General features: G+C 44.1%; 1 protein-coding gene and 1 pseudogene across 2 annotated transcripts; both read right to left on the bottom strand.

The window, feature by feature from the left end:
- LOC135508949 (AT-rich interactive domain-containing protein 3B-like) overlaps positions 1 to 15,007 on the bottom strand; it is a 35,424-nt pseudogene extending 20,417 nt beyond the window's left edge.
- A 911-nt stretch (positions 15,008 to 15,918) lies between these two features.
- Positions 15,919 to 26,023, bottom strand: LOC135508950 (cytochrome c oxidase subunit 5A, mitochondrial-like). 2 transcript variants are annotated; one of them, XM_064929186.1, is made up of 6 exons: positions 25,756 to 25,838; positions 23,660 to 23,867; positions 21,846 to 21,965; positions 21,342 to 21,463; positions 19,122 to 19,239; positions 15,919 to 16,074 (listed from the first exon to the last, which is right to left on the bottom strand). In XM_064929186.1, the coding sequence occupies exons 2-5, from the start codon at positions 23,799 to 23,801 to the stop codon at positions 19,126 to 19,128; spliced, it is 498 nt and encodes a 165-aa protein (XP_064785258.1). In that variant the 5' UTR covers positions 23,802 to 23,867; positions 25,756 to 25,838; the 3' UTR covers positions 15,919 to 16,074; positions 19,122 to 19,125. The 2 variants fall into 2 exon arrangements, with proteins under 2 accessions (XP_064785258.1, XP_064785259.1); XM_064929187.1 differs by lacking the exon at positions 23,660 to 23,867 and having other exon boundaries at positions 25,756 to 26,023.
- Between the last annotated feature and the right edge of the window lie 319 nt (positions 26,024 to 26,342).

Raw genomic sequence — 26,342 nt, 5'->3', positions numbered from 1 at the left:
GAACAGACACAGCTGAAGGCTATTTGCGTCAGGGATAAGAGGTAAATCAATATTTGACTATTTTCTGATGTTTCCACTGGATTGTGTCCCTTTCACGCTGAGTGGTAATCGAAAGGGGAGAGAGCTGGAAAGATTTTTCAAATCCATTGAGGAACTACTGTCATCCTCAATGGATATAAACACTTTGTCTGCTTGCTGTTTGAGGTGTCGAAAACATTACTTTGAGAAGCTCCACAGCTCATTTGTGGTGGTGCATTAAGACAATCAGAAATACTAATCAGATTCACAAATGGACACATTTATATGCCTACATTTGCACGCAGGCCAGGTAGCCTACAGGCCTACTTCTATGCATAAACATATGCACGTTCTTACTCCACATTGACAGGAACAATGTCTTTCAACATTGAATCATTGATCGTACCATTTCTACTAGGGGTCGACCGATTATGATTTTATTTGTAATAATGACAATTACAACAATACTGAATGAACACTTATTTTAACTTGATATAATACATCAATAAAATAAATAAAAAATATAAATAAAAAATAGGCTAAATCGGTGTCCAAAAATACTGATTTCCGATTGTTATGAAAACTTGAAATCGGCTCTAATTAAAATCGGCCATTCCTCTAATTTCTACTGATCTGCATGCCAGTTATTACATTTACATTACATTTAAGTCATTTAGCAGACGCTCTTATCCAGAGCGACTTACAAATTGGTGAATTCACCTTCTGACATCCAGTGGAACAGCCACTTTACAATAGTGCATCTAAATCATTAAGGGGTGGTGAGAAGGATTACTTATCCTATCCTAGGTATTCCTTGAAGAGGTGGGGTTTCAGGTGTCTCCGGAAGGTGGTGATTGACTCCGCTGTCCTGGCGTCGTGAGGGAGTTTGTTCCACCATTGGGGGGCCAGAGCAGCGAACAGTTTTGACTGGGCTGAGCGGGAACTGTACTTCCTCAATGGTAGGGAGGCAAGCAGGCCTCAATGGTAGGGAGGCGAGCAGGCCTTTTATGACTTTCATATGCACATTTTAGGGGAACAGTTTTATTTACTTTATACTGACTGAACAAAATATAAATGTAATGTGTTAGTCCCATGTTTCATGAGCTGAAATAAAAAGACCCCAGAAATTTGCTGAAATTTGTTTACATATTAGTGAGAGAATATCATGCTATTGTTTGAGGACAGTGCCCAGTTATGAACTTGAAAAGTTATTGATAAACCAATTAGGCACAATTGGGCAGTCTTGACACAACATTTTGAACAGAAATGCAATGGTTCATTGGATCAGTCTAAAACTTTGCACATACATTGCGGTCATCTGGTGGCCAACATCTGAATTGCACCTGGTCTGGAATAATACATTATGGCCTTTCTCTTGCATTTCAAATATGGTACAAAAAAATACAAAAAATTGGTTAGTTGCCCTTTGCGAGAAATTGGAAAACCTCCCTTGTCTTTGTGGTTGAATCTGTGTTTGAAATCCACTGCTCGTCTGAGGGACCTTACAGATGAGTGGAGTACAGTGATGAGGTAGCCATTCAAAAATCATGTTTAACACTATTATTGCACACAGAGTGAGTCCACGCAACTTACCTTCGGAAAGTATTCAGACCCCACTTTTTCCAAAATGTTTTCATCAAATCGACACACAACAGCCCATAATGACAAAGAGGAAACAGATTGTTTTAGAAAATGTTGCTAATTTATCAAATAAAACAAGTAGAAATATCACATTTACATAAGTATTCAGACCCTTAACTCAGTATTGTAATGAAGCACGGGCAGCGAGTTCTGTCTAGAAAATAGTAAGTTTAGTTACTAGTAAGGCAATAAGTAAGGTAATTTCACAAAGTTATTCGTATTTACAGATGGCATATGCGTTTATTATTAAAAGACAAAAATGAAAAAGTGTTCAAGGCGGCAAAAAATTGATTTTGATTTTTTTTTAAATAAAAAAAATTATGTTCAAACGGCTCTCCTGTGAAGTTGTGACTTGGGCCATACACCTAGTTTCCTGAATCGGGTCACATTTATGCTTTTCATTTAATTTATTTGTAAAACTTTCTCAAAACATAATTCCACTTTGAACATTATGTATGGTTGGCCAGTGACACACAATCTCAATTTAATCCATTTTAAATTCAGGCTGTAACAACAACAACGGCCTTGTAGTCAGTAACACGACACAGCTACTGCACTTGGCCCCAAATTCTCAATCTTCTACCTGCTATATAACAACGTTCATGAAACTGTGTGTGTGTGTTCACCTCTATTTGCATCGCGTGACCCCCCCACCCATGAGAGACCGTCTCCATTTATACAGCTGTGGATTTGGTTAAAAGATTGTGTCCTTATTAGAGCCAAGAAAACGAACAATGATCTACTCCACCTGGTGTCTCAACCAGCTCTGTTCCCACTGAACTCATGCTACAAACTACGGTATTGTTCAACAGGGTACACAACGGAAAAAGTTACGCAACAGTAAACAAAAAAAAATAGTGTTTCTTATTGGACAAGTTCAGGTAGTTCCTCTCCGTTTTCGTCCGTTTCTTCAGTTTGGTGTCTAATGAACAAAATCCACATTAGCTAACAGTGGGGCTTTGCTTAGCATTTTCTTGGTGTACTGAGTATGGCATGTCAAAGCCATTGGCTATATAGGGTCTCTGGGTAGAGTGTGAGAGGTCTATACAATCTGAGGCATGGCATGGGCCCTGTTCTAAAGTAGTGCACTATATAGGGAATAGGATTGTATAGGGCTCTGGTCTAAAGTAGTGCACTATATAAGGAATAGGGTTCTATAGGGCTCTGGTCTAAAGTAGTGCACTATATAGGGAATAGGGTTCTATAGGGCTCTAGTCTAAAGCATACTACAAAAGCAGCACTCAAATGGTTTAAGGGAAAACATTTAAATGTCTTGGAATGGCCTAGTCAAAGCACTGGAATGGTAGATTTGCAGTGGAAGAATGTGCAAAGTAGAGATAGAAATAATGGGGTGCAAAGGAGCAAAATAAATAAATACAGTAGGGGGAGAGGTAGTTGTTTGGGCTAAATTATAGATGGGCTATGTACAGGTGCAGTAATCTGTGAGCTGCTCTGGCAGCTGGTGCTTAATGCTAGTGAGGGAGATAAGTGTTTCCAGTTTCAGAGATTTTTGTAGTTCGTTCCAGTCATTGGCAGCAGAGAACTGGAAGGAGAGGCGGCCAAAGGAAGAATTGGTTTTGGTGGTGACCAGAGAGATATACCTGCTGGAGCGTGTGCTACAGGTGGGTGCTGCTATGGTGACCAGTGAGCTGAGATAAAGGGGGACTTTACCTAGCAGGGTCTTGTAGATGACCTGGAGCCAGTGAGTTTGGCGACGAGTATGAAGCGAGGGCCAGCCAATGAGAGTGTACAGGTCGCAGTGGTGGGTAGTATATGGGGCTTTGGTGACAAAACAGATGGCACTGTGATAAACTGCATCCAATTTATTGAGTAGGGATTTGGAGGCTATTTTGTAAATGACATCGCCGAAGTCGAGGATCCGTAGGATGGTCAGTCTTACAAGGGTATGTTTGGCAGCATGAGTGAAATATGAAGCCAATTCTAGATTTAACTTTGGATTGGAGATGTTTGATGTGAGTTTGGAAGGAGAGTTAACAGTCTATCCAGACACCTAGGTATTTGTAGTCGTCCACATTGTCGAAGTCAGAACCGTCCAGAGTAGTGATGTTGGACGGGCGGGCAGGGATTGGTTGAAGAGCATGCATTTAGTTTTACTTGTATAGGGAACAGGGTTCCATTTGGGCCACACCCATACTCGCTAGGCAGTTTAATGTGACATTGTAAAAATGGCTCATTCTACAATCTGACAGTATGGGAGTGTAAATAATGTGAGTAGAGATTGGCGGGAGGGCTGGGCTGGGGGGTTAGGGTTTGCAAAGGCTGAGATGTGCAACAGTGTGGAAAGGCCTGCTGGGATGTCTAGACTCTGCGTCAGCGTGACCGTGTTTTGAAGAAAGGTTTGAGAGTTTTGAAAGATGGCGGGTGGCTGCGTATGTCAGGAAAGTGTTGTGTACCGTAAGAATAGGGTGACCAAACTCAAAAAGCAATTATTAAAATATATTTTTTTCTGTAAAATGACATTGATGTGTGTGAGACACTATGTTTAATTCTTTGGGTTGTGTTGCCAGATACACATTCATTTTGGAGACCACCAACCCTAAAACAGTTGGGGGTCGAGGTTAGTCTTTAGGAACAGTCCATCTTCACAAAATCTATTGAAAAGCCCTGTATGTTTGAGCCCGTCCACACAGACAGATAAATCCACTCCATTGTAAAGCCATATCCATGTGAGTTGTTGACATAAATCAGCTATAATAGCCAGGCATGTGGCTATATATTACTGTAATAATGGCAGTCTGGCTGCCCGGGGCAACACCGGACTGATCTATTGGCAGGGAAGCAAATGCCCCTGCCCTGACTGAGTGACTCAGTCGGTAACCGAGTTAAAATAAATAAAGAACTTCCTGCTATTGAGATGATGGTGAAAGCCACTATGGATCTATTGACAAAAGAACTCCCATTAGCTACTTTTAGTGATTACCGAAGCGTTCTATTCTGACTGCTTACTGTTTAACATAAGAAGTAGACCGTTCACATCAGAGCAGAAAACAGAACAGGTAAAAAAAACAACGTTTTTACAAGCATTCTGGTACCTAGCTACTATTTTTCCACACTTCAATCACTTAGTCAATCAAATACTTTCCATTTGGCAAAGCATCAATACTACGGTCGAATTCTACTACACCAGCTCTGACGCTCATCGGATGTGGCAGGGCTTGCAAACAGATTACCAAGGGAAACCCAGAAGCAAGCTGTCCAATGACGCGAGCCTATCAGACGAGCTATATGCCTCAATGCTCACTTCGAGGCAAGCAACACTGAATCATGCCTGAGAGCACCAGCTGTTCCGGACGACTGTGTGATCAAGCTCTCCATAGTCGATGTGAGTAAGACCTTTAAATAGGTTAACACTCACAAGACTGCAGGGTCCAGACTGATTACAATGATACATATTCTGAGCATGTACTGACCAGCTGTCTTCACTGACATTTTCAACCTCTCCCTGACCCAGTCTGTAATACCTACATGTTTCAAGCAGATCACCATAGTCCCTGTGCCCAAGAACGCGAAGGTAACCTCTCTAAATGACTATCGCCCCATAGCACTAACATCTGTAGCCATGAAATGCTTTGAAAGGCTGGTCATGGCTCACATCAACACCATCCCAGAAACTCTGTACCTACTCCAATTCGCATACCACCCCAACAGATGCACAGATGACGCAATCTCTATTGCTCTCCACACTGCCCTTTCCCACTTGGACAAAAGGAGCACCTACGTGAAAATGCTGTTCATTGACTACAGCTCGGCGTGCAAAACCATAGTGCCCTCCAAGCTCATCACTAAGCTAAGGACCCTGGGAATAAAAACCTCCCTCTGCAACTGGATCCTGGACTTCCTGATGGGATGCCCCCAGGTGGTGAGGGTAGGCAGAAACACATTCGCCAACACGGTGGCCCCTCAGGGATGTGTGGTCAGTCCCCCCAGACAGTCCAGGAGACAGAGTCAGTGCAGTGCAGCAGACAGTCAGTCAGTGCAGTCCAGCAGACAGTCATTCAGTGCAGTCCAGCAGACAGTCAGTCAGTGCAGTCCAGTCCAGCAGACAGTCAGTCAGTCAGTCCAGTCCAGCAGACAGTCAGTCAGTCAGTGCAGTCCAGCAGAGAGTCAGTCAGAAACACATTCGCCAACACGGTGGCCCCTCAGGGATGTGTGGTCAGTCCCCCCCAGACAGTCCAGGAGACAGACAGTCAGTGCAGTGCAGCAGACAGTCAGTCAGTGCAGTCCAGCAGACAGTCATTCAGTGCAGTCCAGCAGACAGTCAGTCAGTCAGTCCAGTCCAGCAGACAGTCAGTCAGTCAGTCAGTCCAGCAGACAGTCAGTCCAGCAGACAGTCAGTCCAGCAGACAGTCAGTCCAGCAGACAGGCATTCAGTGCAGTCCAGCAGAGAGTCAGTCAGTCAGTCCAGTCCAGCAGACAGTCAGTCAGTCAGTCCAGCAGACAGTCAGTCAGTCAGTCCAGCAGACAGTCAGTCAGTCCAGCAGACAGTCAGTCAGTCCAGCAGACAGGCATTCAGTGCAGTCCAGCAGAGAGTCAGTCAGTCAGTCAGTCCAGCAGACAGTCAGTCAGTCAGTCCAGTCCAGCAGACAGTCAGTCAGTCCAGTCCAGCAGACAGTCAGTCAGTCCAGCAGACAGTCAGTCAGTCCAGCAGACAGTCAGTCAGTCAGTCCAGCAGACAGTCAGTCAGTCAGTCCAGCAGACAGTCAGTCAGTCAGACAGTCAGTCAGTCAGTCCAGCAGACAGTCAGTCAGTCAGACAGTCCAGCAGACAGTCAGTCAGTCAGTCCAGCAGACAGTCAGTCAGACAGTCCAGCAGACAGTCAGTCAGACAGTCCAGCAGACAGTCAGTCAGTCAGTCCAGCAGACAGTCAGTCAGTCAGTCCAGCAGACAGTCAGTCAGTCAGTCAGTCCAGTGCTGCACATGGGACACCTGAAGCACATTCTACCTGCTGTAGATTGTCAGTCCAGCAGACAGTCAGTCTGTCACGTAGAGTAGGCCAGAAGGCTAAACTGGATAACCTAACCTCTATCAAAATAAAAAGATGGCGGAACCGCAAAAGTTCTTCTGTGCAAAGGTGTTTATTTACAAGTGATTCCGGAACAAAAAACAACAGTACTGCCGTCAACGTCTACCTTATGGGACAGCTTAAAACCAATGCTGCCCCATCCACAGCTCAATCCAAACTGCCTCTCCATGACTGAAAGAGAGGCTCCTTTTGTAGGGCTAGCCCCTCCCCTCAGAACAATTAACCCTAATTAATTAATCAATTAACAATACAAACCTACATTTTCCATGAACTAAACATACTAAAGGATATACATTGCAACACAGTTTTAAACAATATCACAACATAACATTTACAACATTACATCACTACTGACAATATCTTTCAATATGCCCATATGCATTAATGAGCCATTTGGGACAGGCACTATAAAGCCAACCCAATTCCCTTAGCTCGGGTCCTTTTCCAGCATACCCGGAAGCTACAGAGATGGAGAGAGAGGAACAGAACAAACAAACAATGCGCTCATCCACAACATTGATAAGTATAATAATTATTGTATCTCTCAAATATGAACATTGACAAGTGTGAAATGCATGCACCAAGACAGAAGTTAATTTGTGTGTCGACCCACATTGTTAACTTATCTTATAATGGCGCAGGGAGGAGTGATGAATATGTGTGTGCGTTAAAGAACCAAATGCTGCCCGCGGCCAGTGACTGACTTCTACGTCACACAGTCAGTCAGTCCAGCAGACAGTCAGTCAGTCCAGCAGACAGTCCAGTCAGTCCAGCAGACAGTCCAGTCAGTCCAGTCCAGCAGACAGTCAGTCAGTCAGTCAGTCCAGCAGACAGTCAGTCCAGTCCAGCAGACAGTCCAGTCTGTCCAGCAGACAGTCACCTGCAGTCCAGTCAGTCCATTCCAGCAGACAGTCCAGTCAGTCCAGTCCAGCAGACAGTCCAGTCAGTCCAGTCCCAGCAGTCCAGTCACAGTTCAGTCCAGTCCAGCAGACAGTCCAGTCAGTCAGCAGAGTCCTCAGTCCAGTCCAGCAGACAGTCCAGTCAGTCCAGTCCAGCAGACAGTCCAGTCAGTCCAGTCCAGTCCAGCAGACAGTCCAGTCAGTCCAGTCCAGTCAGTCCAGTCCAGCAGACAGTCCAGTCAGTCCAGCAGACAGTCCAGTCAGTCCAGTCCAGCAGACAGTCAGTCAGTCCAGCAGACAGTCCATCAGTCAGTCAGTCAGTCAGGCAGACAGTCAGTCAGTCAGTCCAGCAGACAGTCAGTCAGTCCAGCAGACTGTCAGTCAGTCAGTCCAGCAGACAGTCAGACAGTCAGTCAGTCCAGCAGACAGTCAGTCAGTCCAGCAGACAGTCAGTCAGTCCAGCAGACAGTCAGTCAGTCCAGCAGACAGTCAGTCAGTCAGTCCAGCAGACAGTCAGTCAGTCAGTCCAGCAGACAGTCAGTCAGTCAGTCCAGCAGACAGTCAGTCAGTCCAGCAGCAGACAGTCAGTCAGTCCAGTCCAGCAGACAGTCAGTCAGTCCAGTCCAGCAGACAGTCAGTCAGTCAGTCCAGTCCAGCAGACAGTCAGTCAGTCCAGTCCAGCAGACAGTCAGTCAGTCCAGTCCAGCAGACAGTCCAGTCAGTCCAGTCCAGCAGACAGTCAGTCCAGTCCAGCAGACAGTCAGTCAGTCCAGTCCAGCAGACAGTCCAGTCAGTCCAGTCCAGCAGACAGTCAGTCAGTCAGTCCAGCAGACAGTCAGTCAGTCAGTCCAGCAGACAGTCAGTCCAGTCCAGCAGACAGTCCAGTCAGTCCAGTCCAGTCCAGCAGACAGTCAGTCAGTCAGTCCAGTCCAGCAGACAGTCCAGTCAGTCCAGTCCAGCAGACAGTCCAGTCAGTCCAGTCCAGCAGACAGTCCAGTCAGTCCAGTCCAGCAGACAGTCCAGTCAGTCCAGTCCAGCAGACAGTCCAGTCAGTCCAGTCCAGCAGACAGTCCAGTCAGTCCAGTCCAGCAGCACAGTCCTAAGTTAGTCCAGCAGACAGGTAGCCAGCAGACAGTCCAGTCCAGCAGACAGTAACCAGTCAGTCCAGTCCAGGGCAGACAGTAACCAGTCAGTCCAGTCCAGCAGACAGTCATTCAGTCCAGTCCAGCAGACAGTCAGTCAGTCCAGTCCAGCAGACAGTCAGTCAGTCCAGTCCAGCAGACAGTCAGACAGTCCAGTCCAGCAGACAGTCAGTCCAGCAGACAGTCAGTCCAGTCCAGCAGACAGTCAGTCCAGTCCAGCAGACAGTCCGTCAGTCCAGTTTGTCAGTCCTGCAGACAGTCCGTCAGTCCAGTCCGTCAGTCCAGCAGACAGTCCATCAGTCCAGTCCAGTGCTGCACATGGGACACCAGAAGCACATTGTACCTGCTGCACATTCTACCCAGCTGCACATGGGACACCTGTAGCACAGTCTGCCTGCTGCACATTCTAATTAAAAAACACCACAAGTTTCCTCATACAAGGTTCCCCTTCCATGAAGAAAGCTCTTTCCCTTAAAGTGAAAGAACATAGTGCAGGCGTTCTGCAATAAAAACAACATCTCTAATAACATCTTATAGATGGGGCAGAAGGTAGCCTAGTGGTTAGAGGGGGAGGCAGGTAACCTAGTGGTTAGAGGGGGGAGGCAGGTAACCTAGTGGTTAGAGGGGGAGGAGGGTAACCTAGTGGTTAGAGGGGGAGGCGGGTAACCTAGTGGTTAGAGGGGGAGGCGGGTAACCTAGTGGTTAGAGGGGGAGGCGGGTAACCTAGTGGTTAGAGGGGGGAGGCGGGTAACCTAGTGGTTAGAGGGGGAGGCGGGTAACCTAGTGGTTAGAGGGGGAGGCGGGTAACCTAGTGGTTAGAGGGGGAGGCGGGTAACCTAGTGGTTAGAGGGGGAGGCGGGTAACCTAGTGGTTAGAGGGGGAGTCGGGTAACCTAGTGGTTAGAGGGGGAGGCGGGTAACCTAGTGGTTAGAGGGGGAGGCGGGTAACCTAGTGGTTAGAGGGGGAGGCGGGTAACCTAGTGGTTAGAGGGGGAGGCGGGTAACCTAGTGGTTAGAGGGGGAGGCGGGTAACCTAGTGGTTAGAGGGGGAGTCGGGTAACCTAGTGGTTAGAGGGGGAGTCGGGTAACCTAGTGGTTAGAGGGGGAGTCGGGTAACCTAGTGGTTAGAGGGGGAGTCGGGTAACCTAGTGGTTAGAGGGGGAGTCGGGTAACCTAGTGGTTAGAGGGGGAGTCGGGTAACCTAGTGGTTAGAGGGGGAGTCGGGTAACCTAGTGGTTAGAGGGGGAGTCGGGTAACCTAGTGGTTAGAGGGGGAGTCGGGTAACCTAGTGGTTAGAGGGGGAGTCGGGTAACCTAGTGGTTAGAGGGGGAGTCGGGTAACCTAGTGGTTAGAGGGGGAGTCGGGTAACCTAGTGGTTAGAGGGGGAGTCGGGTAACCTAGTGGTTAGAGGGGGGAGTCGGGTAACCTAGTGGTTAGAGGGGGGAGGCGGGTAACCTAGTGGTTAGAGGGGGGAGTCGGGTAACCTAGTGGTTAGAGGGGGAGTCGGGTAACCTAGTGGTTAGAGGGGGGAGTCGGGTAACCTAGTGGTTAGAGGGGGGAGTCGGGTAACCTAGTGGTTAGAGGGGGAGTCGGGTAACCTAGTGGTTAGAGGGGGAGTCGGGTAACCTAGTGGTTAGAGGGGGAGTCGGGTAACCTAGTGGTTAGAGGGGGAGTCGGGTAACCTAGTGGTTAGAGGGGGAGGCGGGTAACCTAGTGGTTAGAGGGGGAGGCGGGTAACCTAGTGGTTAGAGGGGGGAGGCGGGTAACCTAGTGGTTAGAGGGGGAGGCGGGTAACCTAGTGGTTAGAGGGGGAGGCAGGTAACCTAGTGGTTAGAGGGGGAGGCAGGTAACCTAGTGGTTAGAGGGGGAGGCGGGTAACCTAGTGGTTAGAGGGGGAGGCGGGTAACCTAGTGGTTAGAGGGGGAGGCGGGTAACCTAGTGGTTAGAGGGGGAGGCGGGTAACCTAGTGGTTAGAGGGGGAGGCGGGTAACCTAGTGGTTAGAGGGGGAGGCAGGTAACCTAGTGGTTAGAGGGGGAGGCGGGTAACCTAGTGGTTAGAGTGGGGGAGGCGGGTAACCTAGTGGTTAGAGGGGGGAGGCGGGTAACCTAGTGGTTAGAGGGGGAGGCTGGTAACCTAGTGGTTAGAGGGGGGGCAGGTAACCTAGTGGTTAGAGGGGGAGGCGGGTAACCTAGTGGTTAGAGAGGGAGGCGGGTAACCTAGTGGTTAGAGGGGGGGCAGGTAACCTAGTGGTTAGAGGGGGAGGCAGGTAACCTAGTGGTTAGAGGGGGAGGCAGGTAACCTAGTGGTTAGAGGGGGGGGGCAGGTAACCTAGTGGTTAGAGGGGGAGGCAGGTAACCTAGTGGTTAGAGCGTTGGGCCAGTAACTGAAAAGTTGCTAGATCGAATCCCCCGATCTGACAAGGTAAAATCTGTCGTTCTGCCACTGAATAAGGCAGTTAACCCACTGTTCCTCGGCAGCCATTGTAAATAAGAATTTGTTCTTAACTTCTCTAGGGTGGGGGGCAGCATTGGGAATTTTGAATGCGTGCCCAAAAGCGTGCCCAAATTAAAACTGTCTGCTACTCAGCCATAAAAGCTAGAATATGCATATAATTAGTTGATTTGGATAGAAAACACTGAAGTTTCTAAAACTGTTTGAATGATGTGTGTGAGTATAACAGAACTCACAAGGCAGGCAAAAACCTGAGAAAATAATCCAACCAGGAAGTGGGACATCTGAGGTTTGTAATTTTTCAAGTCATTGCCTTTCAAATATAGTGTCTATGGGGTCATATTGCACTTCCTAAGGCTTCCACTGGATGTCAACAGTCTTTAGAACCTTGTTTGAGGCGTCTACGTGAAGGAGGGGGGAGTGGGAGCTGAATGAGTCAGAGGTCTGCCAGAGAGGCATGAGCTGGTCACGCGCGTTCACGTGAGAGTTAGCTTGCGTTCCATTGCATTTCTACAGACAAAGTAATTCTCCGGTTGGAACATTATTGAACATTTAGGATTAAAAAAAAAATCCATAAGATTGATTCTATACTTTGTTTGACATGTTTCTACGAACTGTAATATGACTTTTCGTCTGGACCTAGTGCCCGCGCGTCGTGAGTTTGGATTGTGTACTAAACGCGCAAACAAAAAGGGGGATATTTGGACATAAATGATGGACATTATCAAACAAATCAAACATTTATTGTGGAACCGGGATTCCTGGGAGTGCATTCTGATGAAGGTCATCAAAGGTAAGTGAATATTTATAATGCTATTTCTGACTTCCGTTGACTCCACAACATGGTGGATATCTTTATGGCTTGTTTTTGTTGTCGGAGCGCTGTACTCAGATTATTGCATGGTGTGCTTTTTCCATAAACTTTAAAAAAAAATCTGACACAGCGGTTGTATTAAGGAGATGTGGATCTAAAATTCCATGTGTAATAGTTGTATCTTTTAGCAATGTTTATTATGAGTATTTCGGTAAATTGACGTGGCTCTCTGCAAAATCACCGGATGTTTTGGAACTACTGAACATGAGATTTTTGGATAGAAATATGAACTTTACACAATACATGTATGTTTTGTTTGGTAACATGAAGTCCTATGAGTGTCAACTGATGAAGATCAAAGATTAGTGATTCATTTTTATCTCTATTTCTGCTTTTTGTGACTCCTCTCTTTGGCTGGAAAAATGGCTGTGTTTTTCTGTGACTTGGTGCAAACATAATCGTTTGGTGTGCTTTCGTCGTAAAGCCTTTTTGAAATCGGATATTGTGGCTGGATTTACAACAAGTGTATCTTTAAAATGGTGTAAAATACTTGTATGTTTGAGGAATTTTAATTATGGGATTTCTGTTTTGAATGTGGCGCCCTGCAGTTTCACTGGCTGTTGACGAGGTGGGGCGCTAGCGTCCCACATACCCTAGTGAAGTTAACTGACTTGCCTAAATAAATAAATAAATAAAGGGATTGAGCAGTGAAATACAACTTACTTGCTGAAATGTTCCATCATCAAATCTCCAATCTCCAAATCCATTGGATGATGTGAAGGAGTGTTGTTCTGTGGTAGACAGGTCCTTCTCCCCAGACCTTCGCTTTAGATTCATAGGAGGGGAAGCGTCTCTGTGTTGCGCAGCCGCTGGTGGAGAGGTTGAAGACGGACAAAAAGATGATAAGGAACACTCCTGCTGGAGGGGAGACATCTTTGTCATGTGGCCACGCCCCATTCCAACATCATCAACCTCTTCTTCACCTTCCATCCTTTCTTCTTCATCCTCCTCACCTCCCAGTCCCTCTTCTCTGTTATCCACACAACTCTGTGTTGCCGTTGCTGCCACCAGCCTCTGTCTGTTGCTGACCCATCTGGGGAGTCCTTGCTGTCCCGGTTCCTTCCACCCGTTTGCCCAGGAAGGCAGAGTCCAGGGGGGCTCCAGTGACCCGGGCGACGGCTACGTGTTTAGCAAACATCGTCTGGGCCTGGCGGAGGTGTTTCTCATGCTGGTCCATCTCCAGCTTGGCCTCCTGTTGTCTCTGGAGCTGCTCCATCACAGCCTCTAGTCTGACACCGGCAGGGCTACCCAGACCACCCCCAGCCTCCTGGGATACGTTGGGCTGTACAGGGATATGATCTTATTTTTACCACAGAGAAATGTATAATGTTAAAATATTGTACAAAAAGATACATGTTTATATTTTCCCCCGGAGATTTTAATTTGTTATTTTGAGTAATTTATAACCTAGAGAGCCTTCAATCTCAACTCTGGACCGTGAAGACAGTTCCACTACACGTTTTCCTTGTTCCCCTCTAATCAGGGACTGGTTTAGCCCTGGAACACAAGGTGGGTGCAGGTATCAGGTAGAACAGAACGCCAGCAGACCCCGGACCTCGTAGGGTAAGAGTTGAATATCCCTGGCTTAGAGAAAAACAAAGATAGAATATCTTATTTATACAGTATGTAGTCAGTGCATGGGTGTAACGGGGCTGCATGATATTTATAAACTGGGTGGTTTGACCACTGAATGCTGATTGGCTGAAAGTCTATGTATATTTGACCACATACCACTGGTATGACAAAACATGTACTTTTGCTGCTCTAATTACGTTGGTAACCGGTTTATAATAGCAATAAATGCACCTAGTGGGTGTGTGATATATGGCCAATATACAGTACCTCGGCTGAGGGCTGTATCCAGGCACTACGCGTTGCCTCTTGATTAAAGGACAGCCCTGAAGCCGAATTTAACCTACACAATGGCGTCAGTGAAAGAGTCAACAACATTCCTATAATTGGCTTTTGTTTAATTATTCTGCATGTTAAATAGACTTTAAACGCGTCCAAAAGGATGCATTAGTCTTGAAAAGCAGGGTATTTACCTAGCACTATGTATTTGACCTAAAATATCGTCAATATGGAAAATATTGATTTATTAAACCAAATGCTGTACATAAAATAGGCCATTATTTTAATTACTATTGGTAGTCCTTAATTTATTTTTTAGGGGGGGGGATACACTGGCAAGTGAAGTGGCTCAAAAGGTATTGAGAAGACATCTCAAACCTGGTCCAATTACAGTAAAACAATGCCAACAGATGGATATACATATAATTACTTTACTGTTACAAGGTGGGCTCGGAAGCGTTATGGAATGTTTATTTTACGAGATACTATCGACAAACAATGTATTAATCTAATAACTATTTCTAAATGTGATACCTTTTAGTCTCTTCTGCCCGGAGGCAGATGGTAAAAACAAACGCATGACGTGTACAACACAGTCGTTTAAACAATGTTTCAAAGTTGTGTCCCTCAAGGTTAAAATACTTCCGAGGTAAGCAATTCACCGAATAGGTTACAGTGTTGTCTCCTCATAGTTTATAAAATATAGTTTAAAAGTGTTAAAACAACAACAGATCACTTCCACGTCCGTTGCTGCCCAATAGTTTATTAGTGTCTAACTAACATGGGGCACGGTGCCAAATGAAAAGTCCGCCAGCCGCGAGACGACTCGATCAAAACTCACCATTTGCGCTTTTGAGTTGTCCATCCTTCCCTCCAGTCCTTTCCAAAGTTACCGTGCTTTTTCCCCCACACTCGTTTTCTCAATCCAATTTTACGTGAGCATTTAGTTTACTATGATAAACCTTCGGTAGAAATGAATAGAACGCCTGTATATGTTGTAACCTATGATATGATTGGAAGAGCAGCGAGGCCAGTGTAGTTGTTAAATGACAGGGCCTCACCTCCCTGACCGCTGCCTGCGCATGGGGGGGGGCGGCATCATAGGCTTGATAGCTACACCACCCTTGTAATAAGACAAAGCCCAGCCTACTTGAAAAGCTGTGCTTCTTTCACCGTTTTTATTTGCCCACGTTTTAAGGTTTTTGCAACATTCGCGTAGGTCAATTCTTACCACAGCGCTTGTCTGAAATAGCATGCTATACACTATGAACAGTGTTTCTAGAATCAATCATGTCTACTGTAGCTTGCTATGCGGGCTGTTTTTCATAGCAGAGCTTTTTAACTTAATAACCAACACCATCAGCAATATTGATATAATGTATTTCGTAAAGTTATCGATTTCTTTGTATTCCACGTGTATAAGCATTAACTATAAACATACCATGTTTATGCAATAATGCTTTTAATAATTGTGAGAGAAAAAAACTACATAAAGAAGTATCATCTTTGCCCTTGTTGATGTCGTCTCTCCATCAATGAGCTTCAGCGCAATACGCGCATATACAAATCCGTAAAATACGTAAAATACTTATCAAATTCCAATTTGTAAGTCGCTCTGGATAAGAGCGTCTGCTAAATGACTTAAATGTAAATTTCTGACTGTTCTGCTCCCTGGTGGCAAGAAGATGCACTAGCACCAACGCAATACCAGGTGGGTCTGGTCCACTTCGTTCATTGACTTTCATTGAACCAGGGAAAAGAAAGAAACAGCGAGTGGGGTGTATCGCTTCTTCTTCCGTCGCTGACCAGACAAAATTATTTTTCATTTAAAAATGGACAAAGTTATTGTATCATATCGTATAAATGACACTAAGAAACACTTATGACTGATAAATACTGATATTTTTTCCAATAATTGGACTTTTGACCAATTACATTCACCTCAGATCTGATTGTTAAAAATACCAATTCGTGAAAACGCAGCCGGCGACACATTAATTTAATTTATATATATATATATATATATTCTTTATTAAGTTCATCAATATTTTACAAACAAAAGGCCCAAATTAAATATCACACACATTTATACAAGGAGGCAACGACTAATAAGTACAAGGTTCCCAGAGACATCGACAGCAGTCCTGAGAAAACCTGGGAGCGAGAAACAGACAGAAGAATTTCAGTTAGATATGAGGTCTAGTTTTATCTCAAAAACACTAACCCTGAATCCCAAGTCGACCCCTTGCCCCTTCTTTAGATCTGAAAGGATTGGATTGGATAGGGTCTAAAGGCGCATGCTTCCTAGCCTAAACAGGTCGGTAGTGTTCCTGCATATACTATGACGACATCGTGTGACATTTTTGGTAAGGGTTTTTCCGGCTGTTCGGAGACACAAGTTCGGACCCATAGTCTACGCCCCTTTGTCGGTGATTGGTCAACAGTTTATTTTTATTTTTTTACTTTCACCCTTTTTCTACACAATTTCATGATATCCAATTGGTAGTTGGTACCGGAGCGCCAGGTCTCGGTCCAAGAGGCTTCAAAACAGCTTCTACCCCCAAGCCAGAAGAACATCTAATCAAATGGCTACCCAGCCTATTCGCATTGTACCCCCCCCCTTATACTGCTGCTACTCTATCATCCATGCATAAGTCACTTTAATAACTCTGCCTACATGTACATATGATCGACACTGATTCCCTCCCCCTCCCCCCAATTGACTCTGTACCGGACATAGCTACATTTCCATAAATGTTTAATGCTTTTCGACCTGGCCCCAAATTAATATAGTTGGTTCAGAGTTTGTTTTGATATTTCAACCTGTGTGTTCTGATCGCATTTATTGAAAAATATTGCACTTATCTTAGTTCGAGATCTTAGTCGTGCAATTTTACATCTTTGGGAAAAACTCCCAAATTAATGACCGATTTCTTGAGTAATCTTAGATTAAGTCAGACTATTTTGAGAATATCTACACTGGCTACAGCGTCTCAAAATGGACAAACAGTACTATTGCCACATTTGTTTTCCAAGCGAAGGTTTTTTTAAACTTATTCGGGATCGGTGTCCCTACCACCGGGCGGTTGAGCTAACGTAGGCTAATGCGATTAGCATGAGGTTGTAAGCAACAAGAACATTTCCCAGGACAACGACATATCTGATATTGGCAGAAAGCTTAAATTCTTGTTAAACTGCACTGTCCAATTTACAGTAACTTTTACAGTGAAATAATACCATGCTACTCTTTGAAGAATTCACAATTTTGAACATGAAAAGTTATTAATAAACAAATGAGGCACATTTGAACTGAAATGCAATGGTTCATTGGATCAGTCTAAACCGTTGCACATACATACACTGATGCCATCTAGTGAGTAAAATATAAATTGCACATGGGCTTTAATAATACATTATGGCCTTTCTCTTGCATTTCAACGATGGTACAAAGAAAATACAAAAGAACGGTTGTTTTATTCTTCGTATTATCTTTTACCAGATCTATTGTGTGATTCTACTATATTCCTTTCACATTTCCATAAACTTCAAAGTGTGTCCTTTCAAATGGTATCAAGAATATGCATATCCTTGCTTCAGGGCCTGAGCTACAGGCAGTTAGCTTTGGGAACGTCATTTTAGGTGAAATAAAAAAGTTTTTTAAAAAAGGGGGCTAATCCTTTTTAAGGGAGTATGCACTCATTCGGCACCAGGGGGCGTCACTTCCAGCCGTAGTGCTGCCGGAGCACGGAGGAGTGGCACTCCCTCACTTTGTTCAATTAGACCAAACATGAAGCTAGTAAAAATATTTCTGGAAAATTCTAATAAATTCTAAATAAATTCTATTTAATTACAACTAAAATTCAATTTAAAAAAAAAACTATAGGAATGACAAACCAAATAAATGTATAGCCGCCTAGTGGTAAATAGTGGTTTCTTCTCCGTCTTCTCTGCGACTGTGACCAGAATGATGACGAACTGTAGACTGTGTGTGTATTTAGCATTAGCTATTGGTTGAGATGCAGGGCCCGTTCTAGCTTGGTCAGGATGGGAAAGTGGAAATGTGAATTGGGCCAAGTCGTGATGTAATAATGTCTTTCGGTTATAGTTTGAGATGCATGAATACACCAACACCAAAATATTGAATTTTATGGCCATTATAAAATGATTTTCTTGCAATTGTACATAGTAATGCTTTATGTTGACTACTTTTTCGAATAGTATAGTATAGTATAACGCTACTGTCAGATGACAAACATTCATTTCTAATGAGATTTTATTTTAGCTGAGGCAGCATTAAGGAGCCAAAACTCAGAGCCACGAGGGAGGATATATGCTTTGATTGAAACAAAATACAAAAAAGGCTAATAGTTTGTTACACCATCTGCTCGAATTCGCTCACGAAACTGATTGGCAAAGAGATGTAGTTTGGACGTTTCACCGGTAAAAAAAAAAAAAAAAAAAAGTCCAAACATTAAAAACTGGCATCGATTTTATGGCCTATTTTGAAATTAGGTAGCCTATGCCGAACTTAGTGTTTTGAGGGTATTTAAAAATAAAAATAAATGTTATTGAGACAATGTGTGTGGGTAAAGGCAGACGTCGCAATTGGAGGATGCATTTCAATATTAATAGGCTATTCAACAAACTGAGGAAATGATGTCATTGGTTAAAAAAAAAATGGGAGGGGGATGTGTGCTCCCTCACCTATAACAATAGCACTAACCCACTGGGCATTTCCACCAGGCCAATCGAAGGTGACGCTTACCACCACATTGTTTACACCTATCCAATCATCTCAGGTCTAGACTGCCTAGGGTGTAGGTCTGTAGCTGGGGGGGGGTTAAAGGTCTTCACGGGTCCACAATTCTACCCTTTCCTCTCAGATCCGGGCCTTGTTCGATTGTCATCAGGTCTAAGTAACTACAGTTGATAGAGCAGAGTAGACTCGACCACAGCTCTGCATAGCATATTTATTTTATGCTAATACGGTGCATTTATTGACTTATAGAAGGCCTAGCCAACATATGAAGACCTATTTGTTAACCAGCAGAGCAACTTAACCGATAAACCATTTTTTGTCACTCTGGTCAAAAATCGGGTCTGGTTGTTCTCGTCTAACTTTTTAGACCCGCGAAGACCTCTACCTCGGGGTTAATCTGGAATTCAGGTTGCCAGACAGTGCATGTCCATTCGATACCTACCCATTTATAATTTGTCCATGCCAAGCTCTTCAGGTGTGGAGATACCAAGCTCATCTAGTGTTGGCCGCAGCTCCTGAATTAGGTATGGGTAGATGTCTTTGTGGGGGCCAGATTTGTCCTGGGGAGACAATAAAACACAGACTGCTTTGACCAATAGGGTGACGGCTAAAGATATAAGAAATAGTTGTTGTTGCATAACTACTGGTCATTTACAGGTAACCTATGGTAATTTATACTTGAATAACTTAAAAAAATGTATTCAATAAAAAAAGAAAAGCATTAATCATCAATGGCTTGATTTTAAATTCACTCTGCAATTCTCCCAACCATTGACTTTTGAGATTCACACCTCTACTCAATACAACACATTGAATTGAACGTCTTACAATATAATAGGAAAGGTGACTGCAGAAAATAGCCGATTTGCTCATAACCAAAGGCTGTGATTGGCAGGAGGAATGGAGTACGGAATGTAAATGCATAATGATGTGTATTTTCATTGTGGCAGTAAGAGGAAATCTCGTTTTTTTTTTTAAACTTTGAATCTGATTTAGATTGATTAAGGCATATTAATCCTACCATTGAAGTATCTATCCTTTTTTTCTGTGCCATTCAAATTTTTGTTAGCCAACTAGCCAGGTAACATGACTAAACAAGATCATTTGTTATCAAACCAAAAACGTACCAAAACAAAAATGTCCACCAATTCGTGGTAGAAAGGGGAGAAGGTAGTTTTGATAATATGCGGCTGTCACTCCACTCTGTTTTTCCTCTATGGCAGTGGCACCGGAAGGCTGCTTGACAGCGAAGCCTAGTCAGATTGGCAGTGGCTCCGGAAGGCTGCTTGACAGCGAAGCCTAGTCAGATTGGCAGTGGCTCCGGAAGGCTGCTTGACAGCGAAGCCTAGTCAGATTGGCAGTGGCTCCGGAAGGCTGCTTGACAGCGAAGCCTAGTCAGATTGGCAGTGGCTCCGGAAGGCTGCTTGACAGCGAAGCCTAGTCAGATTGGCAGTGGCTCCGGAAGGCTGCTTGACAGCAAAGCCTAGTCAGATTGGCAGTGGCACCGGAAGGCTGCTTGACAGCGAAGCCTTGTCAGATTGGCAGTGGCTCCGGAAGGCTGCTTGACAGCGAAGCCTAGTCAGATTGGCAGTGGCTCCGGAAGGCTGCTTGACAGCGAAGCCTAGTCAGATTGGCAGTGGCACCGGAAGGCTGCTTGACAGCGAAGCCTAGTCAGATTGGCAGTGGCTCCGGAAGGCTGCTTGACAGCGAAGCCTAGTCAGATTGGCAGTGGCTCCGGAAGGCTGCTTGACAGCGAAGCCTAGTCAGATTGGCAGTGGCACCGGAAGGCTGCTTGACAGCGAAGCCTAGTCAGATTGGCAGTGGCACCGGAAGGCTGCTTGACAGCGAAGCCTAGTCAGATTGGCAGTGGCACCGGAAGGCTGCTTGACAGCGAAGCCTAGTCAGATTGGCAGTGGCACCGGAAGGCTGCTTGACAGCGAAGCCTAGTCAGATTGGCAGTGGCACCGGAAGGCTGCTTGACAGCGAAGCCTAGTCAGATTTGCCAGCTTGTTCTTACAGGATAATTTTTTTTTAAAAATACGGATCCACTTTGCTCCAATAATTGGGGCGGCAGGGTAGCCTAGTGGTTAGAGCATTGGTCTAGTAACCGGAAGTTTGCAAGTTCAAATCCCCGAGCTGACAAGGTACAAATCTGTAATTTTGCCCAGTTAACCCACTGTTCCTAGGCCGTCATTGAAAATAAGAATTTGTTCTTAACTGTCTTGCCTAGTAAAATAAAGATAAAATAAATGTAGGATTTATTATTAGGACTTTTTTTTATGTAGATGTTCCTAAAGGTCAGTGGCTGTGTGTGTTCAAAACCAGGAGGTGCCAAATGCGTTTACGTTCATTAACTGTCAATTACCGGCAGACCCGACAGTTGTTAGCTTGACAATCACCAGCTGGCGAAATTTCATGACCGCCACACAGCCCTACATATACATATATATATCCCTTTTGTTACAAACTTCACATGAAAAGGTCATGTTAGGATTGAATGAAAACACATAGTAAAATATTGGAAGAATGGCTGGTAGAGTTGTGGAGAGCTTCCACAGTGGACTGTTGGTCACAATACTAGGACTTAAAGATAAATGTATCCATCAAGGGAATTTTCTACGCTTTCATTTGTTCCCCCTCACCCCCCCCCCCTCCCCCTCACCTTGACAGCCTCCAGGATGCGAATGGCACTAGCCAGGTCGTCTAACCCGCGACAGGCTCGGAGGGCAGCGTCCAGGATCTTTGGCTCAGGTACCAGGTCGTATCCAATCAGCGTGTTCATCCCTGGACAAACGGTGAATATAGGGTCAGTTACCACAGGATGGTAGAAGAGGTAGACCCCAATAAAAATAGTAAAATAAACAAACAGTTGCATCTCTCAAAGACCATGAGGCTGGGTCTCTTGGGTTTGCGAGACTCTAAAATTATATCTTATTTTTGACTCGAAATCAATCCCTCTAATTTTGCTCATCGAGGGCAGTAACCCTGGGGAAGATTCATACGAGGGCAGAGCAAAATGGTGATTGGGGTTCAGTAACCAAAACACGTTGACAACTACTGCTCTCTAGTCAACTGTATATCTGTGAACAGACTACCAAGTCACCAATGCAGAAGTGCACTGTGCTCCTCTTTATAATCCTACCAGGTGATTTTTCTCGTCACTCACCTTTCCTCAGCTCCCACGCATCAATATCTGCCTTGTTAAAATAGTTAACCCAGCGGGCGTCAAACTCCTCGTCCGTCTCCTGCTTCCCACCATGTGAGTAACACCTCTGGGCTAAGGGAGCTGAAGAATGAACAGAACAGATTAGGGAAGAAAAAAAAAACACACCCATTATAAAAATAAAAACATGTCAAGTCAGAATTCCGGGTAGCGGGGTAGCCTAGTGGTTAGAGCGTTGGACTAGTAACCAAAAGGTTGAGAGTTCAAACCCCCGAGCTGACAAGGTACAAATCTGTCATTCTGCCCCTGAACAGGCAGTTTACCCACTGTTCCTAGGCCGTCATTGAAAATAAGAATTTATTCTTAACTGACTTGCCTAGTTAAATAAAAGGTACAATTTAAAAAAAAAAAAAAAATTGACAAATATTTAATTCACAGAATAAGAGATGAGATGTATAGCTACTTTGTCTTTCACTTGAAAAGTGCTTTGCAATTTGTATCACACAGGTATCACATAGCCAAAAGGTGCTGTACAGTGCTATGTATGACCTGTATATTCTGGGAAAACTCATGACGTCACACCCAGTCAAGAGTATCCACTCCCGCGTATTGTTGGCTCGATCAAGTCCATGCTGGATCCTTGCAAGTGTGTTATGACCTACCTAACTACTAAGCAAGATGGCAGTAATGCTTAACTTGATACTCTGCACGCACGCACGCACGCACACACACCACTATGTATTATTCAGTCGAAGGACTGAGGGCAGATGTTTCACGTTCAACATTTGAGGCTCGAACCCTTTTCCGATGATATTGCTACCACTTAGCTTAGCTAGCTAGCTAAATCAGTACAGGCATTTGATATGGCAAGAGTGGCATAGCTATGCAGTGTACCTCAGAATCAAAATAAATCAGCAGTTTATAAGAAGTAGGACTAGCTAGTGGCTAGCTAGCCAAGCTAGGGTGTAACGTCTTTCACTAGGAACCAAACAGTATGAAACGGGGAGGGACCTAGCTAGCTACCCGAATTTGTCCAATAGAAACTCTAGTTCTTTGTTAAAATGTTTTCTGTTTGCTACATTTTTGGACTAATGCCTTCACCTCTGGTTTGTTATCTAGTTATGCTGCCTGCTGCTAGTAGCTACAGTTCTTAGTTCATAAACACAATCAATCAGCATTGAGTTGAACAACAACTCCTGTCTGTATGTGACATGAACATTTCGCTTGCTAAAACAGACATTGGTGACTAGCCATCTCCTAACAAATATTAACAAATGCTAACAAGCCAGCTAGTTAGGATTCACCAGAGTTTAAACCCAGAGGCGCAATACTCATTCAGACCAGGTTTGGGATTTGAGAAGTCAACAATTCAACAACAACTTTAGATGTAAAATTTTCTACAAAAAAATAAAAAATAAGGCACAACCTAGATTCGAGCTTAATGTCTTAAGTTGTTGAACATGTTATTACGCCAACCTCGTGAAAGTGACAAACGTTACAATTTTCATCAAAAACAACCTCATATCGAAAGGGGTGACTTCGATTTTTACGGCCTGCACATGTGCAGTTCGGCATGAGACGATCGTTAGACACCGACTCATTCAAGGGTTTTTCTATATTTTTACTATTTTCTACATTGTAGAATAATAGTGAAGACATAAAAACGATGAAATAACAACTAGGGAATCATGTAGTAAACAAACAAACAAAAAAATGTTAAATTAAAATATATTTTATAATTGAGATTCTTCAAAATAGCCACCCTTTGCCTCGATGACAGCTTTGCACATTCTTGGCATTTTCTCAACCAGCTTCACCTGAAATGTGTTTCCAACGGTCTTGAAGGAGTTCCCACATATGCTGAGCACTTGTTGGCTGCTTTTCCTTCACTCTGTGGTCCAACTCATCCCAAACCATCTCAATTGGGTGGAGGTCAGGTGATTGTGGAGACCAGGTCATCTGATGCAGCGCTCCATCACTCTCAAAAAGCCCTTCCACAGCCTGGAGGTGTGTTGGGTCATTGTCCTGTTGAAAAACAAATGATAGTCCCACTATGCGCAAACCAGATGGGATGGCGTATCACTGCAGAATGCTGTGGTAACAATGCTGGTTAAGTGTGCCTTGAATTCTAAATAAATCACACAGTGTCACCAGCAAAGCACCCCCACACCATCACGCCTCACCTGGGAACCACACATGCAGAGATTGTCCATTCATCTGCTCTTATTGTCCATTCATCTGCATTTATTTGGGCTACAATTTCTGATGCTGGAAACTAATTAACTTATCCTCTGCAGCAGAGGTAACTCTGGGTCTTTCCTGTGACGGTCCTCATGAGAGCCAGATTCATCATAGCGCCTGATGGTTTTTGCGACTGCAGTTGAAGGAATGTTCAAAGTTCTTGACATTTTCCATATTGACTGACCTTTATGTCTTAAAGTAATGATGAACTGTCATTTCTCTTTGCCTATTTGAGCTGTTCTTGCCATAATATGGACTTGGTCTTTTACCAAATAGTGCTATCTTCTGTATACCACCCCTACCTTGTCACAACACAACTGATTGGCTCAAACACATTAAGAAGGACATACATTCCACAAATTAATTAACACCTGTTAATTGAAATGCATTCCAGTTGACTTCCTCATGAAGCTGGTTGAGAGAATGCCAAGAGTGTGCAAAGATGTCAAAGGCAAAAGGTGGCTATTTTGAAGAACCTAAAATAACATATTTTGGTTTGTTTAACACTTTTGTTGGTTACTACATGATTCCATATGTGTTATTTCATAGTTTTGATGTCTTCACTATTATTCTACAATGTAGAAAATAGTAAAAAAAGAAAACCCCTGGAATGAGTCGGTGTGTCCACACTTTGACTGGTACTTTATGTTTCAGAAAGATTGGATTTTTAGCATTTATAGTCTTGGTTATCAATTATACTGCAAGTTGCAGAAAATGGTGGTTGTTGTGGCAGATGAAGAGAGGGTGTGCGAGACTTTCTACTTATTTTACCTTTATTTAACCAGGCAAGTCAGTTAAGAACAAATTCTAATTTTCAATGACGGCCTAGGAACAGTGGGTTAACTGCCTGTTCAGGGGCAGGACAACAAATTTGTACCTTGTCAGCTCAGGGGTTTGAACTCACAACCTTCCGGTTACTAGTCCAACGCTCTAACCACTAGGCTACCCTGCCGCCCCTGACTTGCAGTCAGAAGAGTTACAGGGTGTTTGTGGTAGTGTCCCATCTTTTCAGGCTGTTGGCTTCAGGTAGAATTGCATATATTTAAAATAGTGGACGAGGGTGATGGGTTTTTTAGTGATACATGGTAGTGTAGTTGATTGTTGATTGATATTTTTCAAGCAAAGTATAAGGGAGTTTTCCTCCAGTCCGGTAGGTGGCGGTAATGACATTTATCGCCAATCACCGTTAAACCACATCGAAGAAGAACTGCGGTATTGGGCGACACGCCATCTTAAATCCCCCACATTTATTTAATTGGTTGAAAAGTGCGACCCCCCCAAGACAAGCTTCCCTCGTTTCAGGCGTTTAATTAATGCCTACTACGTTCCCAAATATATGCAATGGCATTAACTAGTCTACTAACGTTAACTAGTTAGCAGCAAGCCCAATGCAGTCGGTCATTGCAAGAACATTGGGGGGGGGGATTTCATTTTAATATTTAACCGCGCTTTCAAACATTTAGTAAATATCTTATTCTTAACCACGTCTATAGAACTATATACTCCCAAAACTTTTGTAATTTCGCAATCCATCTGCCACTGATTGGGTGCCAATAGCAACGTGCTAACTAGTCAATAACTCATACCGACCCTGATTTCCTTTCGAAACACCGCGTGAACCGTGTCCTAAACGACGACATTTGGACATAAAAGTAATAAAACACAAGAATACCTGTACACCCAAGTCGTGTCCAGGTCAAACTCCGGGCCCCGGACACTGAAAGACGGACGGCGGCTCTGAACATGATGAAGGGTCAGCCAACTGAAGGAGACTTGGCGGAACAACGTGGTTGTCACTAGTTAAGACAGCCAATAAGACAAGAATGGCTTTATCGTAAAAAATATTAAAAACAAAAAAATCTGTTGGTTTTTTGTATTAATTTAATCTAAGGCATAAGACGAGCAGTGTGGTCAGGTTTCAAATCGGATTTTTAGAAGAGAAATTGTAGAAATGGGCGAGGTTTATGACTTTGTGGCTGTGGTAACTAGTGACGAACTCAAGGACGTTAGCTAGCAGCTGAATACCTAACCATGAGCATGTACAAGGTCCTAAAATTACGGGGGGGTTGCACGTTATCATAACATACATTACATTTATTTAGCATTTTACCATAATTTTATGAGAAATTTTTCCTAAACTACTGAAGTATAATTTGAAAAAGTAGGGGTTTACTAGTTGTCCCTAACCCACTACACCTTTTATAATCTATGCTAGAGCCTAAACTTTTACTCAAAAGCAATCTCTTCCAGTTGTCTCCT

Source organism: Oncorhynchus masou, chromosome 22, assembly GCF_036934945.1.
Source record: "Oncorhynchus masou masou isolate Uvic2021 chromosome 22, UVic_Omas_1.1, whole genome shotgun sequence".
Taxonomy (NCBI): domain Eukaryota; kingdom Metazoa; phylum Chordata; class Actinopteri; order Salmoniformes; family Salmonidae; genus Oncorhynchus; species Oncorhynchus masou.
This window is presented reverse-complemented; position numbering and strand designations above follow the sequence as displayed.

What these genes read in the sequence shown, in the direction of transcription:
- LOC135508950 (XM_064929186.1), bottom strand. Translation starts at nt 23,801, where the DNA reads ATGACCTGGTCTCCACAATCACCTGACCTCCACCCAATTGAGATGGTT. An exon ending in TGCGTGGGAGCTGAGGAAAG is followed by an intron (nt 21,464 to 21,845) that starts GTGAGTGACGAG and finishes CCGTTTGTCCAG; the next exon opens with GGATGAACACGCTGATTGGA. An exon ending in GCATCCTGGAGGCTGTCAAG is followed by an intron (nt 19,240 to 21,341) that starts GTGAGGGGGAGG and finishes TTGTCTCCCCAG; the next exon opens with GACAAATCTGGCCCCCACAA.